We start from the raw sequence: 19,980 nt of genomic DNA on the forward strand, positions 1-19,980 counted from the left end.
TTTTGGGGCAGAACGCTGTTTTTGCGGAACGCATGCTAGCGGGGAAATGTATAGATCAAAACATGATTTAACCGAGTTTTCTTTTTTTGGGGAAAGTCGAAAAGATTACAATCAACGTTTTTTACATAAAAGAAAATCTCTTTTTTGGCATAAAAAATATCAGTATTTGGATCTGAACCCGAATCACCAGAAAAATCACCCCAAAAAAATAAAAAATAAAATATCCTGCTGCAAAAACAGAAATAGAAGAGGAGGCCGGATGGGGAGGATTACTTCTTATCTGCCCCAGAAAATCAAAGTACCCCCAGGGACCAGATAGAGGCTCGCCAACGGTCACCTGGGGCAGAATAGCTCCTATTACCCACAGCCAGGCTTTGCTCTCGGCCCTTGGGGCATGAGGGGTACGGATGACGCGGCCCGGCTGCCGGTGGGAGGCTGTGGGGGCCGGCGTGGAACGGCAGTGGTTTTTTGCGGACAGGGTATACCCCGCTGGGGGCAGATGCAGAGGCAGCGCAGGGGACTCCATCTGTACCTGTCAGTCCGCAGGGGGCCGAGGGGCTGAACCTCCAAACTATTTCCATGTTAATTAACAGCATGAGAACTAATTGCATAGAAGCAGCGGATCCAGCGGATCTACCCATCCGGGGAAACGGTGAGAAGAGGAATAATTAGAAAAAGTGGTTGGGTTTTTTTCCTTCAAAATACATGAAAAAACATTTTGCGGAATCTCTTCAGTGGGGGGGGCTGTTAAGTTACTGGGAGGGGTAACCCCCAGGGTCCTGGAAGCGGGGGGTCCGTCACAGTGCGCTGGGATTTAGAAAGGGGGGGGGATTTACAATTCCTCCTTCTTCTTCCCCAGCTTGCTGTGGTCTCTTTCCCGGAGAGATCGTATAAAACCGATGAATCCAGATTCCTAATTTTACGAAAAAAAAGAATAAAAATGCACATTAGTGACAATTAACGCAAAATTAGAAAAAAAGAAGCCTAAAAACAATTCTGTACGAAGATCAACAGGATTTCCAAGGAGAAGTCATCATGATAACGCATCATCACCATCCCCACCACGCATCATCACCATCCCCACCACGCATCATCATCATCCCCACCACGCATCATCACCATCCCCACCACGCATCAGCCCCACCACGCATCAGCCCCACCACGCATCATCACCATCCCCGCCACGCATCATCACCATCCCCGCCACGCATCATCACCATCCCCGCCACGCATCATCACCATCCCCGCCACGCATCATCACCATCCCCGCCACGCATCATCACCATCCCCGCCACGCATCATCACCATCCCCCACCACGCATCATCACCATCCCCCACCACGCATCATCACCATCCCCCACCACGCATCATCACCATCCCCCACCACGCATCATCACCATCCCCACCACGCATCATCACCATCCCCACGCGCGTAGAGCCGCCTCCGCCGCCCCTGACACTCACCGTCCGCTCTCCGTTGTATTTCTCCGAAAACTTGCCGTAGTTGTAATAGTTGAAGGTGGGGAAGCCCTCCACCCCCTCCTGCTTACACAGCTCCTGGTTCTTGGGTTTGGTGCAGTCCACGGCCGCGTACGCCGTCTGCGGGGCGGAAAAACGCTTTCATGAATACGATAAAAAATGTAAATTTGCCTCCTAGTGATCAGACACGTCCCGGCTGGTTTAAGGCTTTTACAGCTCGCTGCCACATTGTATCCTTCAACGGCCACCTTCCAGATCAAACACCCCAAAACAGCACAATTTTCAATTCAGCTAATTTGTAAAATACCATTTTTTGTCCGCATGAATGCTTTTTGTTCAGATATCTTCCTGGCTGCTTTAATTTCGCTTACACCAGCCCCTCTTACACCACCGTTCAAAAGTTTGGGGGTCACTTAGAAATGTCCTTGTTTTTGAAAGAAAAGCACATTTTGTCCATTAAAATTACATGAAACGTATAAGAAATCCAGCACAGACGGGGTTAATGCTATAAGTGACTATTGTAGCTGGAACTGGTTGATTTTTTTAATGGAATCTCTTCATAGGCGTACAGAAGCCCTTTATCACTCCCATCACTCCTGTGTTCCAATGGCCCTTTATCACTCCCATCACTCCTGTGTTCCAATGGCCCTTTATCACTCCCATCACTCCTGTGTTCCAATGGCCCTTTATCACTCCCATCACTCCTGTGTTCCAATGGCCCTTTATCACTCCCATCACTCCTGTGTTCCAATGGCCCTTTATCACTCCCATCACTCCTGTGTCCCAATGGCCCTTTATCACTCCCATCACTCCTGTGTTCCAATGGCCCTTTATCACTCCCATCACTCCTGTGTTCCAATGGCACGTTGTGTTCGTTGATCCGAGTTTAAGTTTAAAAGGCTAATTGATGGTCAGAAAACCTTTTGTAATTATGTTACAGCCAGAAATGTCCTTGGTTTCCATGGAAACAGCTCAGTGACCCCAAACTTTTGATCAGTGGTGTATATATTTATATATATATATATTATTGTGATTTACAAAGAACATTATTGCCGTTTTAATACCAGACAGCGATCCGTACGGAGAGGCAGGATTAGGGGCATCAGGACTTCAAGCAAGAAAACTATAATAGCATTTATTTATTTATTTGACGTAATACTACATTATTTCGCAAGACCATGTCTGAGTGGACAGAAAGGGAGTGGGGGGGGGGGTTGAGTGGGGGGGGGTTGAGTGGACGGGGGGCACGTTATGAGCCACGGCAGATGGGGAAGGAATATTTCTTGTTTTGCTTGTGTGTAACGTGAACACAATTAATATTAATAAATATATATAAGAACATATAAACCAAAGACAATTTTATGTTAATGCTAGAAGAAAGAAAAACTATTGTCATGTCTGTGTGTGACGCGGCAGGGAGAAGACTGAGCCAGAAACGGCCCCCGTGCGGGTATTTACAGAGCTCAGTAAATACCCCCCCCCGGGTAAATACAGCCTGATTGACTCGGAGCGCACGCCGCAAATTCAATTTCAGATAAAGCAGAAATGTTTGTTTTTAACGCAATTCATGCGATATAAAAGGGAGAGGGTTTGTGTTTTAACGCGTCCTCCTCTTGGGCCCTCTGCCAAAGGAACGCTGTTTGCAATGGAGATCAAAGGGTTAAATTGACGGTGGCTTGAACCAGCAGTTGGTAGAAAATTAACCTTTTCAGTGCCGGATGCGAACACAGAAATGTTACCCTTTTGGATACCTTGAAATAGAGCGTCAGAAGGGAATCTGGGGGCTCACTGGTTAACGGTGCTTATACAGGGGGGCACCGGGCGGCCCCCGGGTCCCTGTGTGTTACCGGTTTCGGCACTCACCTTCCGATCCTCTTTCAGTATGTCAGCCGCGTTGGTGAAGTCTGGGACAGCTGATTTGCAGTGAGGGCACCCTGCAGGAGAGACAGACGGTGAGCAGGAGAGACAGACGGTGAGCAGGAGAGAGAGAGACCGCGAGCAAGAGAGAGAGAGAGACTGCAAGCAGGAGAGAGAGAGAGAGAGAGAGAGAGAGACCGCGAGCAGGAGAGAGAGAGAGACCGCGAGCAAGAGAGAGAGACTGCGAGCAGGAGAGAGAGAGAGACCGCGAGCAAGAGAGAGAGACTGCGAGCAGGAGAGAGAGAGAGACCGCGAGCAGGAGAGAGAGAGAGAGACCGCGAGCAGGAGAGACAGACGGCGAGCAAGAGACACACACATCGGCTCTCAACTAAACTCAACTCTAAAATGTCAGGCATTAACCCCTGAATTACAGCAATGCCTCCCCCACCTACCCCTCCCTGGGCTGCTGAATATTTTTTTTTTATTTATATATTTTTTTGCCTGCATTACTAATCCTAATTACCAAATTGTGACATTTGATGCCCATGGACCCCACGTCCCACGCGAGCATCCATCACAATACATCATCAACACAAAAGGTCTCAAATCACAGCAATCGGAGGAAAAGTGCGCATGAAGGGGTCTGTATCCACTTAACGCAGGTTACTGGGGCGGAAATCCCAGACCAGTCGCTGTCACTGGTGGGACTGGTACAGCCACCCCGTGTCATTAGCAGTTGCCCTCAGCGGTGGTTTAAAGGTTAAAGCCGTTAGGAACCTGCTTGCGACGAGGTGAGGCTGTCCCCCCCGGGCCCCTCGCAAGGAACCCAACGCTTTCCATCGCTTCCCATCAGAGGTCCGGCGCTTAAACAAAAAACGGCACAGAGGAGCCATCAACACGAATTAGGAAACGCCAACACTGATCTCCAGCGCTGCAGCTTTCCTGTCACTAACGATCGCGTGTAATTACGCGGCAGACGGCGGGACTCGAAATCAGGGAACGGCGAGAAAACTCAGCCGCATGTTCTTCATAAATGCAATTTCTGTAACGACGTTGTTTATTAAGAGTCGCAGCCCCGGCGGAAGAGTGCGTTCCACGGCATGTATCCACATCGACTGCAAAAAAACATGGAGTAGTTGAAGCAGTACATGGCCAGCCAGAATCCAAGTTACCATTTTGGGTTACGAAGGTTCTCCTTACGACATTAAAACGTTTAGTATTGGCTTTTTATGATGTATTTCTAGGCGCCTTCACAACGAGGCATTTCAGTGTATGACATCACAGCGAGACAACCCCAAGCAAGCGAGTTTACCCCCAAATTAGTGTCTGACCCAAAACCTGCAAAATCATAGATTACTTTACCCCAAAACAGCTTAAACGCAGCAAAATCTCTGGCAGAGCTGAAGCAGTAATCTAGCGGCGCTGACACTAATGAAATGCCAGCGAAACGCTGTTAGAGAGACCTCCGAGGCTCCAAACGGATTAATCTTTCATTAAATCAGACTCCTCCAAAAGGCAGCTAATGAGCTCTCTGCATATACCGTATATATATATAAATTTATATGTAATGCCCCCCTGGAAATAGCACCAGGGGACACTCCAAGCACATAGCAGAGCTGAGTTTAACCCTTTCCCTGCCACAGGGGCGACACTAGAAGGGTTAATACACTTTACAGACTTTTTATTGCTAACTGGTATCTCATGAAAAAGGTTTCAGGGTGAAATCTCCCCAATTACTATATGATCAGCACCTCTCTGCTATACAAAAAGGTTTCTTAATGGTTTATACCAAAAGCATACATTGCAAAGGGTTAATCAGATCCGGCGGATCAGAGACTTAGAGAAAACAGCTTGTCCGACAAGGGGTTAATGGGTTAGAATGGGACTCGCTTTAAAAACGAATAATAATAAAAAAAACATCTGAAATCGACAAACTGATTAAAAACCCAAGAACAGCCCGGGAGCCGGCGACAGGTGGGCTCGCTCCCATCACACACAGCCGGTCCCCGTCTCCTGCGCCGGGGGTCCTCAGGCAGACGCGCATTCAACGCATCTGATGTTCCATTCGTTCGGCCGCTTCCAGCCAAATGCAAAACCGAGAACACGTGGAGTGCGCGTTAAGGTGTTAACACTTTATAGTCCGCTGCAAGGAAGACACGGCAGCAACACGAGTGCTCCAGAAACTAGCTTTATATGTGCTGTAATGTATTAACCCTTTATGCTGCACACGGGGAAACATCCCTGGAATCTGAACTTTAAATAGGGCTGCAACAATATCTGACAAAAAAACAAATTAAACAAAGTTTCTAGTGCGATATAATTTTGGGACGCTGGATTTGGGGAAGGGAGGAGAAGGAAATCATTTTCCCAGAGGGAGGAACGGACCCCGAAGCAGAGACGGCCGCTGCACCCGACACCCCTCCCTGGTTTATCACATCAGGTATCCCGAGCTGGCGGGCCCTCGCGGCAGGCGTCTGTTACTTACACGGCGCGTAGAACATGACGAGCGCGTGCTTCCTCTTTTTCAGGCTCTCTCTGAACTCCTCGCCCACGAGGTGCAGGACGCTGGACGGCTTCTCCTCCCACGAGGGCTCTGGCGGGGGCGGGGCTTCTGGACTGTGCGAGAACACGCGTGTTACCGGGGTACACAGAGTGACAGTCGTATCGTATATATATATATATATATATATATATATATATGAGTCTGTAACCGCACTCAGGTATCCGCCGCTCAGACGGATCCCAACATAAGACTCACTTGTGCATCCACTCGACGATCTTCTGCTCGGTGCGCAGGTGCGGCAGGGTGTACTTCTCCTCCCCGTTCTCAAAATACTTCACCGTGGGGAAACCCGATATCTTGAACCTCTCCGAGAGAGCCCTGTGAGCCGTCCCGTCCACGGCGGCCAGCACCCCTACACCCTGAAACACAGCAGGAGGGTTAGGGGTGAGGAGCGATCAGCTCTGCAGGCTTTGCCACCAAATGCCACCCTTTACGTTAAATCCCATAACGCGCTACCCCTGTATCGGCATCGCACTCCCCCAAAAGCATCGTAACCGTTCAAAGACAACGAGGTTCATTAAAGTACCCGATATGAGTTTTTATGCCCTAAACTTGCATGAAAAACAATGTAACCATTTCAGTGCCAGTGCATTGTGTAGCACACAAATCAGTCACAGAAGCATTTGGCAGAAGTTGGGTTAAATCCGATGAACTCGTGGCACCGCGGTCCACGTTATATCCACGTGCCAAACGTCTACATATTCAAACGGCCGTGAAAAACAGTCAGAATTAAAGGCGGTTTAGGATGCTCTTCGTTTAATAAACGAGCGGTTTATAAGCGTATTAAGCGTACATTTTTCTTCAGGGTGACATTTATGGTTAATGCGACTTTACGTTTAAGGAAGAATCCTCTGAACAATCGCGGTTCTAACAAACGCTTTAATGAAATGGACGCCTTTTCTCTTAATGCCGCGTGATTAATGCGCAGACGTATTATCAGCGGGACGCGCTAAGTGCGGCAGCTGCAGAAATAATAAAAAAAAACACCCATAAAATATTCCATTATGTTCTTTTCCAATAAAAACTGCCTATTTCTCTGTTTTCACTAAATATGACAAGTTTAATTAATCCTAATGGTAAACACTTTCCCTCGCAATAAACAAAGCTCTCAGACAGAACGCGCTCCGGCTTTGGCAAGACGGGCGAATTAGCAATCAGCGCGTCAAGGATGCTTGGGCGAGGAAGCGTCTCTTTCTTCGCTTTCCTGCGGCGGGTATCGCCGGTACTCCTCAACACGCAGGAGAGGCGATAAACACTTTCAACGACTCGGGCCGGCAAGAAAACAACCCAGATTTACTAAATCCGCCAAATCTGCTCCTGAAAACGTTTAACCCTCTGTGTTCATCTGCGGAGAGAGCCTCACATGCCTGGCACCCAAAGGGTTAACTGCAGCTAGGTCTTTGTGGCGAGATGTGAAATTACAGCGATTTAAAACCCACCTTGCCAGAGAGACCAGGACCCCACACGACTTAACCCTACCTTTGCCAAATGCTCCGGTAATGCATTTATGGAGTATGCAAGGTAAGCCGACCCTGGCACTGAGACGGTTAAACATATCTCAAAATATTTTTCTATTAAAATATCAATCCCATTTAAAAAATGATTCCCAATTTAAACCCAAATCAAAAGTCCACATTGTCAAAGAAATAGGGGGGGGGCAGTAGGAGACGGGGCATCATCCGCTGCTGGAGACCCCTTACCGTTTCCTTATGGAGGGTCTCGGCCGCTTTCTCGTAGTCCGGCTTCATCTTCTTACAATGTCCGCACCCTGTACAGGACAAATCACACAGCTGAGCCGGATGGTACACAAACATATCACGTGTGTGTCTGTACATATATGTACACGGCTTGGTGGTGGGAGAAGAGGATGAATGTGTGAGGGATGCAGTAAACGCAGGGTTAATGCACACACATACCACCGGTGAAGGCAAAAGAAATCATTAATAAAAGTTTTGGGTCTTTGTTTTCCTTTTAAATTACCGACAGGGCGGATATGGAGGGAGCCAGGAAAGGTTCCGCTACATACAGGGTAAAGACGCATAAACCGGCTGCAGCTCAACCTCGCTCCGTGGCTTTGCCAGAGGTTTCACTCGATGGGACTTCCCCTCTAAACCCCGGCAGTCTTCACCGTTATGTGTATTTGGATCTAAAACCTAATTTCTGTCTGAGTATTAACCCCGCTATGACCAGTTTTCTGCCAGGATCTGTGAAGGCGACACGCCAGCCGCTGACAGCGCCAAGTGGGTCCGACAGCCGCATGTAGGTCCCGGCGCCCCGACTTCTACCTGAATCTTCCCGTTACCGTGGTGACATTGCACCTCGACATGCAACACTCCATGCAGCCTGGGGGGCAATCTGAGCGTGCAAGTAAAATGCGACGTTAATAAAACGCGTTTAATGCACAAAAAGTGCGCAGCTTTCTTTTCTCTGCATCCCCCTCATTCCACTCGTTTCATGCCGCGCCGACACAAAACCCAACAACCGCCGAGTCGTTTCCTGGGATAATTTATTCTAATAACTATTATTATTTTTATTGACTTATTACGCACTATTATAACCCGCGCAGCAAACCCCCGTCCAGACAATCACAAAGCGCTCCGTCTAGTTTGAAATATTAAAAGAACACTAGAACAGCAAGAAATGCAGTTACCGCCCAACACGCGGGGCCGGCGATTTAACCGCACACACAGTAACAGGTTAATTCCCGATATCCCAGCATGCACCTGGCCCCCTCTCCGTAACTTATTTGATAACTGGTGTCAGACTCGAGGGGCTGTGAAGGTATCCAGAGCACAATACCAGGCATGCTGCAGCGCATGATTGAACGCAACGCGATTGGGATGCAGCTTTATCCCCCTCCTGAATACTAAATGTGAGGGTTCAGCGAGACAGCCTGACACTCAAGGGGTTAATTTGCAGAGTGCAGCCGGTGGAGACACCGCGTGCCGCCGTTAATTCCCGTCCCACGGCACGGCACTGAATCAGATGTAAGCGCTGCGCGGCCGCCGCAGTAACTCGCAGGACTAATTCACTGCAGCCTGTCCGTTTTCCACAACAAACGGCTCTTTAAATCACTGAAACAAACCGCGTGTCTGCTTTCAAGCCGCGCCGAGACAGATGCAGAGCGCGAGACCGTCCTTCAGAGCGTCTGCACATCCGTGCCGCATCTGTCTGATCTGCGAGCTCGTAAAACCCCCGGCCCCCTCCGAGCTCCCCGAGTATGAAGTGCTGCGAGGCAACGAGCGGCGGGGAGGAAAAACCCACCCAGGACAGAGCAGAGGCGCCGTTACAATCAAACCCCGACGCACCGGGCGGCTGCCGACAGGACCTTCATCACCGATGACCCCGATCAGGATGTGGATAGCCGGCCGGGGGCAGTTCTGCTTGCGCGGCACGATGTCGCCTCGGTGTTATAACCGAGCAGTTCTGCCCCTTTATGGATTCCCCATTAACCTGAAACGTCTCCGATCACAGCTTTCAAACAGATCCGTGTGACAGTCCACGCTACAGTCCACACCGCCAAAACATTTCGCCTTCCGGGCTCTGGGGTCAAACTCTTAATGCCCAATTAGGTTGGCCAAGTTAAGTACCTTGTGGTCTGGCTCACACCCAAACTTTCAGAGCTTTAAAGAGAGAATTTTCTCACTAATACCGCAAACAACCTTTCTGCCATTCTTCTCACAGTCTGATGGGGAGGACTTACACGGAGCGTGGAACATGACCATCACCGACGCATGGTCTTTAAGGAACTCGTCAAAGTCTCCCTCCGTCAGATGATAGACCGCGCTGTCCTGTTCGGTCCACGGCACCTCGGGCTCCTCAGGCGTGGGGGGCTGGGGACTGAAAACACGCACACGGTATGAGCCCCCTGCATTGTGCTCAAAGTATGGCGGGTCTGTTGGGGGACCCCTTAGTGCACACCCCCTGTCTCTCAAAGAGTTAACCTATCTCAGAGATAATCAGTGATAACACATTAATAACAGCAAAACACTATTAACCCTTCTGGTGCTGAACAACCAGGTAGACTGGTGTATTGCCGTAAAATAGCAGCAGCGATGCATTAAGGCGCGTCGTGCCCCTCCGTGATCGTTACAGTAATTACAGAGTTAACTGGGCATTTGCACATTTAAAAAGCAGCCGCAAAATAAAGTAACAGTCCAATAACTATCACTCTGGCACAGGAAGGGTTAAAAAGCGATGCTGGTATACTTCCGTACGTTCTAACCAACTAAAAAAAGAGCGCGGTTACCCACAAGGCGTTCTGCCGCGGTTACACGGACGCCGCTCCATCCCGTGTCTCCGGAAACCACAAAACCACATGTTCACAAAGTATGAAATATAAAGAACACACAACCCAGCAAACCGCCACAACCAATCAGGAGGGAATAAGACATACAGACCACCAAACCGCCGCAACCAATCAGGAGGGAATAATACACACAGACCACCAAACCGCCGCAACCAATCAGGAGGGAATAATACACACAGACCACCAAACCGCCGCAACCAATCAGGAGGGAATAATACACACAGAACACCAAACTGCCACAACCAATCAGGAGGGAATAATACACACAGACCACCAAACCGCCACAACCAATCAGGAGGGAATAAGACACACAGACCACCAAACCGCCGCAACCAATCAGGAGGGAATAAGACACACAGACCACCAAACCGCCGCAACCAATCAGGAGGGAATAAGACATACAGACCACCAAACCGCCGCAACCAATCAGGAGGGAATAATACACACAGACCACCAAACCGCCGCAACCAATCAGGAGGGAATAATACATACAGACCACCAAACCGCCACAACCAATCAGGAGGGAATAATACACACAGAACACCAAACTTCCACAACCAATCAGGAGGGAATAATACACACAGACCACCAAACCGCCGCAACCAATCAGGAGGGAATAATACACAGACCACCAAACCACCACAACCAATCAGGAGGGAATAATACACACAGACCACCAAACCGCCACAACCAATCAGGAGGGAATAATACATACAGATCACCAAACCGCCGCAACCAATCAGGAGGGAATAATACATACAGATCACCAAACCGCCACAACCAATCAGGAGGGAATAATACACACAGACCACCAAACCGCCGCAACCAATCAGGAGGGAATAATACACACAGAACACCAAACTGCCACAACCAATCAGGAGGGAATAATACACACAGACCACCAAACCGCCGCAACCAATCAGGAGGGAATAATACACACAGAACACCAAACCGCCACAACCAATCAGGAGGGAATAATACACACAGACCACCAAACCGCCACAACCAATCAGGAGGGAATAAGACACACAGACCACCAAACCGCCGCAACCAATCAGGAGGGAATAAGACACACAGACCACCAAACCGCCGCAACCAATCAGGAGGGAATAAGACATACAGACCACCAAACCGCCGCAACCAATCAGGAGGGAATAATACACACAGACCACCAAACCGCCGCAACCAATCAGGAGGGAATAATACACACAGAACACCAAACTGCCACAACCAATCAGGAGGGAATAATACACACAGACCACCAAACCGCCGCAACCAATCAGGAGGGAATAATACACAGACCACCAAACCACCACAACCAATCAGGAGGGAATAATACATACAGACCACCAAACCGCCACAACCAATCAGGAGGGAATAATACACACAGACCACCAAACCGCCACAACCAATCAGGAGGGAATAATACATACAGATCACCAAACCGCCACAACCAATCAGGAGGGAATAATACACACAGACCACCAAACCGCCGCAACCAATCAGGAGGGAATAATACACACAGAACACCAAACCGCCACAACCAATCAGGAGGGAATAATACATACAGACCACCAAACCGCCACAACCAATCAGGAGGGAATAATACACACAGACCACCAAACCGCCGCAACCAATCAGGAGGGAATAATACGAGTGCCTCGGTGGGCTGTGTGTGGGCATGTTCACAGACCCAGAGCTGCTCTGTGAGTTTTAAAATATCTTTTTTTCCCCTTCAATAATTGGGATTTATCACTCACAGCCGTCCATTGACCCCCCCGTGATGCGAGAGGAGGACCCCAAATACTCACTTCTTCAGCCAGTCTGCGATGTCTTTGGCGGTCGCTCCATACTTCTCATAATTAAACAAAAACTTTCCTTTCCTGAATTAAATAAAAACACAATAAAATCAGCCCAAAATCTTAATTTTAACGAGATGCCTGGAGTCAGCGACTGCGGAGCAACAAACCGAGACCCCCAACTGTACGGGCGGAACGTCAGCTGTGTTTGTACTACAACTCCCAGAACTCTGGGCAGCAGCTGGCTGCGTTTTCCGAGTAGTTGCCCCCGTTGCTGAGATACTCACTCGAAGTACAGTATGGTGGGGTAACCCTTCACGTTATATTCTTCTTTAAGCCTCTCAAACTCCGGAGGATGCACGTTCAGCCCGGCAAGAACCTGTGAGAGGAGCAAGAAGACAGCGGTGGCTCTTTAATGGAGCAGTAAACATCTTGTACGCGGGAGCCCTATTACGGCCGATTATCAAATGAAACATTTAATAATAATTTACACCCCGTCTGACTCTCCGGCCCGCGGGAGGTAAAGGGCGGCAGCAGGATGGCTGCAAAATACTGCAACATCAAGCACAGAAAAACTGCGGGGAGACGGGGTAAAGGGCAGATCACACGAGGCATCCCTCACCTGTCTCTACTACGTACAAACCACTGACATGGAAACTGATCACATCCCGGCTGTCAGGCGGCTCTCGCCGGCTCCTCCGAGGGGTTTGGGACAAAGAGGACAGCCGGCAGGGAGAGGCGACACATTTACCGAGAGCGCTGTCACTTTAAATCATAGACAGCCTTCAACCGTCAGACAACTCAGATAACGCTCCATACAGACATCAACAAATCAACTATCCATTATACAGGGGCCGAATTAACTATACATTATACAGGGCCGGCTCACTGATTCAGCTATACATTATGCGGGGGGCCAGCGCACCGATTTAACTATTCATTATACAGGGCCGGCTCACCAATTTAACTATACATTATACAGGGGTCCGGCTTGCTGGTTTATCTATACATTATACAGGGGTCCGGCTTGCTGGTTTATCTATACATTATACAGGGCCAGAGCTCCTCGCGCAGTGAAGGCAGGGAGATGTGATGTTCCGTTCTCCTTCCCGTTTGGCAAACACACCGAGGCAGGCAATCATAAAATAGTTTAAAGAATACTTAAAATAATTCGGAATCAAAGTGTTTCTCCAGACTTCTGGCACTAAACGCACTCCGGCAATTCACGGAGTCTTTTAGAATATGCAAATTTCTCAATAACCGAAAACAGACTGAAAGGCCCTTCGATTAAACTGTCACTTTTTCAGATATTCCCAAAACGGAAAGAGAAAAGCTTTTAAAATCGGAATTCATCGCGTGTACATCGATTAGCCATGAAAACGTTATCCATTAACGTACGGAGCGAGAGGTTTATACGATCCCTGGGTGTTACTCACGTAGGAGCCTTTCACATCCGTCGCTGCCTGCTGGAAAGCCGGCATCATTCTCTTACACATGCTGCACCCTGGGACGGTGGGCAAGACGGGCACCAATGAGGCAGAGAGAACCGGAGGGCCACAAAGCAGGTGGGGAGAGAGAGAACAGATATTAAGGCAAAAAATACGGAAATTGAAAAAAATTCAGGAGAACCAAACGACATTTTCAAATATATGCATTTATTAAAAAACAAACAAACAAAAAAAAAAAACACACTTTATGTATTTGTCGGCACAATCAACTAAAAATATAAAAACCATACAAGTATTTAAATACCCACAATGCATCATCCATGAGAGCATATACCCGTATATATACTACACACACACACATTATATATATATATATATATATATATATATATATATATATATATATAGATATTAAATCAAGTATGTTTTGATCCACACATCAGCAACACTTTATAGAACTTTATGTACATTTTATCCACAATTAAAATCGAGGTGAATTTCCCGTCTCCCTCATTTATCTCATTCATTTATCTTACATGGGGCGTAGAACATCACGAGGAGCGGCCGTTCCTCCTTCTTCACCAACTTCCGGAACTCCTGTAAAGAGTCAAGCAGTGAGCTCCCGAGCACCAGAGGTTGAGGAGCTGAGAGCCGCTCTCCAAATGTTTTTACTTTACAGGGAGGATGGTAGATAAACGAAGCAGCCTCCCAGCAGAAGTGGTAGAGGCTAATACAGGAAGGGAATTTAAACATGTATGGGATATGCAAACGGCTCCTGAGAAACTGGCAGCCTAGACGGGGCAAATGGGGCTGATCTGCTGTGTTTATACGAGTGTCAGGAGAGGGTTAACGGCGCAGTAAAGCTCTGCACAGGGATTGGTCCAGGAGTTTATAACAGAACTTTGTCGGTGGCTTTAAATACCTTCTCAGTATTGAGGTGAACGATATCTTTGGCCTCCGGATTCTCTTCCCAAAGAGGAGCTCCTTCTGGGTCTTTCAGGAACGCCACCAGGGACTGCGAGAGAGCAACAGAGAGGGGGGGATCTTAATGTCAGGGTAAAAACAGCCATTGTCACGAAGGGTACAAAAATCTGAAAGTCAGTCCGGTCACGAAGGGGTTAAAGGCATATAGACATTATTAATAACGCACGTTTGGGGGCTAATATTTACCCTGTGTGTCCCCGGCCTGTTGTATTCCGTGTGGAATGTTCCATCTCTACAAATGACAACAAAAGTGAACGTATTTTAAATGTAAAGCCCATTTTGGGGTTAAATTTTACACCCTTGTTTACTGTACAGCTGCACTTATCAGATACCCCGCAGACCCCCACTGGACCACCATCCACACCAGCTTCCTACTCACACAACACACAGCCGCATCCCCACTGCTCTCCGCTTTGCACCCACCTCTCTCCCATCAGCACTCTCTCCCCTCTCCACTCAGTACCCACGTTCCCCACTCACTTGTAATGCAGCAGCTCCAGCCCATTGGACTTGTTACTTGGATCCACCTTCATTTTCTTACAGAGCTTCCGGCCCTCGGAGTCACTAATGAGACAGAACATGGCGTTAGTTACACGTTCTTATAACAGAGAGAGAGACGGCGCTTCTTATAACCAGAGACGGTCGTCATCAGGCTGCCCCCATAACGACGCGACTTAATGCCAAGCGAATGAGCCTTCAGACTTATAGAGAGGTTCACACGCGCCCCACAATCCGCCCGCCCCGCAGGGGTGATTGTAACCGGAACGTACCCGCAGTCAATCCACGACACGGTCGCCGTGCCCTTCACGTCCTGAGCCACGTCCGATAACAGTTTGAGCTGCCGCTCGGCGGCAGAAGCTGCAAGAGGAAAAGAAAAAAAAGGCTTTGATACTCGTTCCTTTCATTCGTCGTCACTCCGTTCCGCTAGAGCTACGGAGACGGCGGTCTTCGGAAACGCAAAAAGTTATATATCAAGGAACTAATTATATAAGAGGAAAACATCTGGAAGCAAAGAGTTAAAGCGTCATTTTTATTTCCCCAAAAACCCCGGCTTCGCGGCTCAAAACGCGATTCTCGTTTCTCGCAGCCGCGCATGTTTTCAGCACAGCTGCTCTGCAGTCACACATCATCCTCACTCTCGCTCACGCTCACCTGATTTTGAGTACAAAGCCAGGACATTGTTCCGGGTGCGGAGGAGTTTCTTGAAGTCTTTGTGATCGCTGATTTTTTCTATGAGAGGGGAAACTTTCACCGTTAAGAGGCAGGAGGGCAGGATGATCTGAAAGAGGAGAGCAGTTGGTGAGGCTTGATACTCAATCAAAGGGGCAGGGGGGGGTCTATACGAGACCCCTCACCATGTGTGTTACATATCCTACATACTGCTGCATGAAACAAACATTCTCAGGAAAACACAACACGTGTCGGCAGATCGGCCCCCATCGGCCCGTCTAGTCTCCTGTTCCTGCTGTAAAGACTCAAACCTTAATCAGTCGTTGGTCTCGTCTTAGATTCAGGAGCCGTATGTCTATCCCATGCATGTTTAATACCCTCACTGTATTACCCTCTACCACCTCTGCTGGGAGGCTGTTCCACTTATCTAGCACCCCCTAATATAATAATGTAAATAATTTAATATAATAATAAATCCTGATTCAGCAGACACCGCAGCCTCCGGTCCCTTTAAACTTGTCTCCGCGCCGTTTCAATTCCGTCGGATTCTCATTGCACAGAACTCTATAGAATATTTACAATGCATTTAAGAACAATGTATCCGTACAGCGTGAATTCATTTCCCCGCAAGGTGTCCTGAAATAAGCCGGTTAGCGCTGTGTACACAGGGAGCGTCTCCAATTCCCACGCAGGAAAAGCAAATAAAAAACCCGCGAGTGACAAACGTCAAAAGAACCGAACGGATAAATACAAAGAGCCGCCGAGGAACTCAGCTGTGACAGAGCAAACGGCAGCTCTGATCACGGGCCGCCGCGGCCACCGCCTGCCAGGTCTGCGCGAGCCACGTCAACCTTCAGTAATGTGACCTGCGGCGTGACACGTATCACTAGACAATGCGACGCATCACACGCGTCACCCCGCTTCACCTGTCCCGCACGCCGCTGTGGAATCCGACGGAAGGAGCGGGGATCTGGATCCCAACAGATTCCGCCGAGTTCTATTTATACAACTCACAGAAAACTTCACGCGCGCGGTGTAATCCTGTGCGGGAAAATCAGCAGAAACAACAAAAAATGTGGTTTTTTTTCTGATGGACTTTACGCCTTTTTGCACTAGAGGGTGAGGGGCCCAGGGCTTTGTACCCAAAGGGTTAATAATGCAGGAAACCGGGTCACATCACCCCAGAGTAGGGTGCGGGGCCCTGGGAGTTGGACAGTCCTGCCAGGGGCCGCTGCCTACTCTAAATAACCACAAAGCAAACGGCTGGGCTGCCCCCGGCTCGATCCCGTCGCATTCCGCACTCCGTTTATTCACAATTCAGATTTATTAATTTTCTAACAAATCCTAAGAAGGAGCATCTTACCGAGTCATTTATAAAGTGTGTCGTGGCTGCTGTTTTGTATTACAACTCCCATCACTGCCAGGATGAAAAGACTATCCAAAAAAAAAGGACCCTGAATATGACAATGGCTGGGGGGTTGGGGTATTAAGGGGGGTATCTGGGTATATTAATAGAACAAGCAGTCTGAGAAACGAGAAGATCCACTTAATACCCCCTTATCAGCAGGAACGGCCTGGCCTCCCGGCCCTTTGCACTTTGACACAGGTTCTGCCGACGCGTTTCACACTGGAAACGCGTTACATTTAACACGATATCCCAGGGCATACGGAGAGCTCACGGAACGCGCCCCATGCCGACACCGGTTCACAGTAATCCAGCTCGCCCGCTATGATAGGAGAGGCTCCCGGGGGCCGCAGCTCCTAGGAACTTGTTAGGCTTAACCAGTGAGTGGGTGCATGGAATTACCTCCCGGCCAGTATGTTAATTACACTAATAGAACAATACTGCGGACGGACCGGTCTAGCAGCGGCTAAAGGATTGCCCGAGGATCTGGAGACGGAACAGACGCGAAAAACCAGTCGGGTGGATTAAAAGCGCAGCCCACGAGGGCCCCGGTCCATGCGCATGGAGAACACACGGAGCCACGGATTAAACTGCCCCTCAACGGGTAAAAAAACGCTCTCAATGCTTTTTAAACTTTTACAGAAAACCAGAAAAACCCAAGCGGGCCGACGCCGTTGGTCCAAAACGTCCCCAAAATACCTCAGTTTAACCCGTTAAATGCCTTTTAAAATGCAGCTGCCTTACTGACACAATTAAAGAACCCCCCCCCCCACTTCCTCTATATGAAGACTGGAGATTATCCAGGGGGGGGTCCGGCTGCACCCCCCATGCGTCTGCAAATAACTTCAAACAGATGAATATTAGAGGTTCCCGGAATAAATTCCTCCTGACGTACAGCGCTGCAGATATGGTAGCGCTATATAAACAATAATACCTGTTTTTAACACATGGATACCGCAGACCAAGCGCATGCCTAGTGATAAATAACTACCGGGGTCTTAAGGCGCAGATGACATTAGGTCAGCTTTATGAAGCCCACTTGCACCCAGACAGTCATAGTAGAGCCCATATGCAGGCCCCACGTCTCTGAAGAATTCATTGCCTGAACCACCTCCCCTGGCAGGCTGTTGTAGTCATCTACTACACTTTCACTGACCCATTAATCCCAAATGTCACATTCCTGAATTGTAAAATCTGATTCATGAAATTAAAACAAGTCAGAGGAGCGATAATTACAGAAAATGAAAAGGATTTCCCAGCATCAATCACAGCTTTTGGTAACTGGCAAGTACTGGCAGGAAGGCGACTCACACCGGTAGTGGGGGGGGGGCTCGCCGTGGGGTATCAGAGGTAGAGAGGGTGGTATGGCAGTGACAGGGAGCTTGGCCCGTCCCTAGGGGCCACAACAGGCCCTGCAACGACCGTACTGAAAGTGTCAGCCCCATAGCAGTGGCTCATGGCTGGGGGGGGGGGCAGATATCAGACAACAGATGGAAGAAAGTAAGGACTATGGGGCAAGTATAAGAGGGCATGGAGACGGTACCGCAGGATCAAGGTTCATACTGGAACGAACGGGGCAGGTATTATTGGGCACAGGGCAGTAAGTGGTGGGTATAGGGCAGTTACTGACTGCCTCAGGGCCAGTATCATGGAGTGTAAGGCTAGTGGGCACAGGGGTGGTATAAAGAGGTTAAGGGCAGGGGGCAGTTACTGGGGGGTACAGGACAGGGGGCAGTTACTGGGGGGTACAGGACAGGGGGCAGTTACTGGGGGGTACAGGACAGGGGGCAGTTACTGGGGGGTACAGGACAGGGGGCAGTTACTGGGGTTTACAAGGCAAGGGGCAGGTATTAAGGGGTGTAAGGTCGGAGAGGGCGGGGGGTAACTCCTGTAAGTTTCCCGGTCTTTGTCCCAGTAAGTTTCTTTCACACTTCCCGTTGCTCCCCCCTGTGAGCTGCCCCCACACACCCCGGTCCCCGGGCTCCCTGCACCGTGCGCGGAGAGGGCCCCTGCAGGGGGTCCGGGCTCAGCCACCTACCAGAATGAGCAGAAGCAGAAGCGGCCCCGGCGGCGACATCCTACCTCCCCAGCACTGCCTGACAGGAGCCATCACGGGGCTGCCACGTCTGAGCGCGCATGCGCACCGCTACGCACAGAGGCATGCTGGGGAATGTAGTTCATTCAGACACTTGAGGGAGGAGGGAGCTGAGCGCGTGTAAGACAGGTGGAGGGTTGTCTGCGCCGATATTACATTACATACGGTACTATTTATATTTACTTATATCAAATGTATGTATATATTATATATGATGTGCCCTAAGAGCCCCAATAATGTGTATAGAAACAGCCCGTTTAATTTATAAGCCGTTTCCTGCTAACAAAAACCCATTATTCTTATAAATGCCCCACTCAGTTATATAAATACCCCAGCCACGCCTCTAACCACACCCCCTGAGACAAAAGTGCCCCCTCTGTGGTAGTATGGAAGTTCGGGGGCATTAGCAGCGGCTATTAAATGTTCTCCAAATGGTGAGGTAAAAATGCCTCAAAAATGACCCGTTTTTTTAAGTTCTTCTCAGGAATTTGCATTAATTTCTGACGCTGCGGACGCTAAACGGAGCTTAATAACCCCAATCGATTCGTTATTTTTATTATTATTATTAACGTCAATATCTCAGTAACAATACTGTGGCCCCCGGGCGCTGAGCAGGCAGCAGCGGTGAAGCGGTTAACTCGCGCTGTCGGATTGTAGGATTTATTACAAAAAATCGAACAATTTCCTCTTTTTCTCCTCATCTGTTTCTCCTGAATTCTCGGCCGGCTTTACTGCGAGGCTGCGGGATATTTATGGATGTGATTTAGGTGCATGCGCCGGCCGAGCTGCTCCGGACGCGCCGCGGTGTAAATCTTCAGCCGCAACGTCAAAAAGTATAAAATATTAAAGAATAAACTGTTATTTCTGAGGA

At 49.0% G+C, this 19,980-nt stretch overlaps 1 protein-coding gene across 1 annotated transcript; it reads right to left on the minus strand.

Moving 5' to 3' along the window:
• Window positions 1–631: 631 nt before the first annotated feature.
• PDIA5 (protein disulfide isomerase family A member 5) lies at window positions 632–19,192 on the minus strand. The gene is made up of 17 exons (XM_053471260.1): window positions 19,053–19,192; window positions 15,592–15,718; window positions 15,210–15,297; window positions 14,920–15,003; window positions 14,626–14,671; window positions 14,378–14,470; window positions 13,992–14,052; window positions 13,444–13,511; window positions 12,295–12,386; window positions 12,020–12,091; window positions 9,603–9,739; window positions 7,600–7,667; window positions 6,095–6,258; window positions 5,822–5,952; window positions 3,343–3,413; window positions 1,465–1,599; window positions 632–913 (listed from the first exon to the last, which is right to left on the minus strand). The coding sequence occupies exons 1-17, from the start codon at window positions 19,122–19,124 to the stop codon at window positions 833–835; spliced, it is 1,590 nt and encodes a 529-aa protein (XP_053327235.1). The 5' UTR covers window positions 19,125–19,192; the 3' UTR covers window positions 632–832.
• Window positions 19,193–19,980: the final 788 nt, after the last annotated feature.

Source organism: Spea bombifrons, chromosome 7 (assembly GCF_027358695.1).
Source record: "Spea bombifrons isolate aSpeBom1 chromosome 7, aSpeBom1.2.pri, whole genome shotgun sequence".
Lineage (NCBI taxonomy): Eukaryota > Metazoa > Chordata > Amphibia > Anura > Pelobatidae > Spea > Spea bombifrons.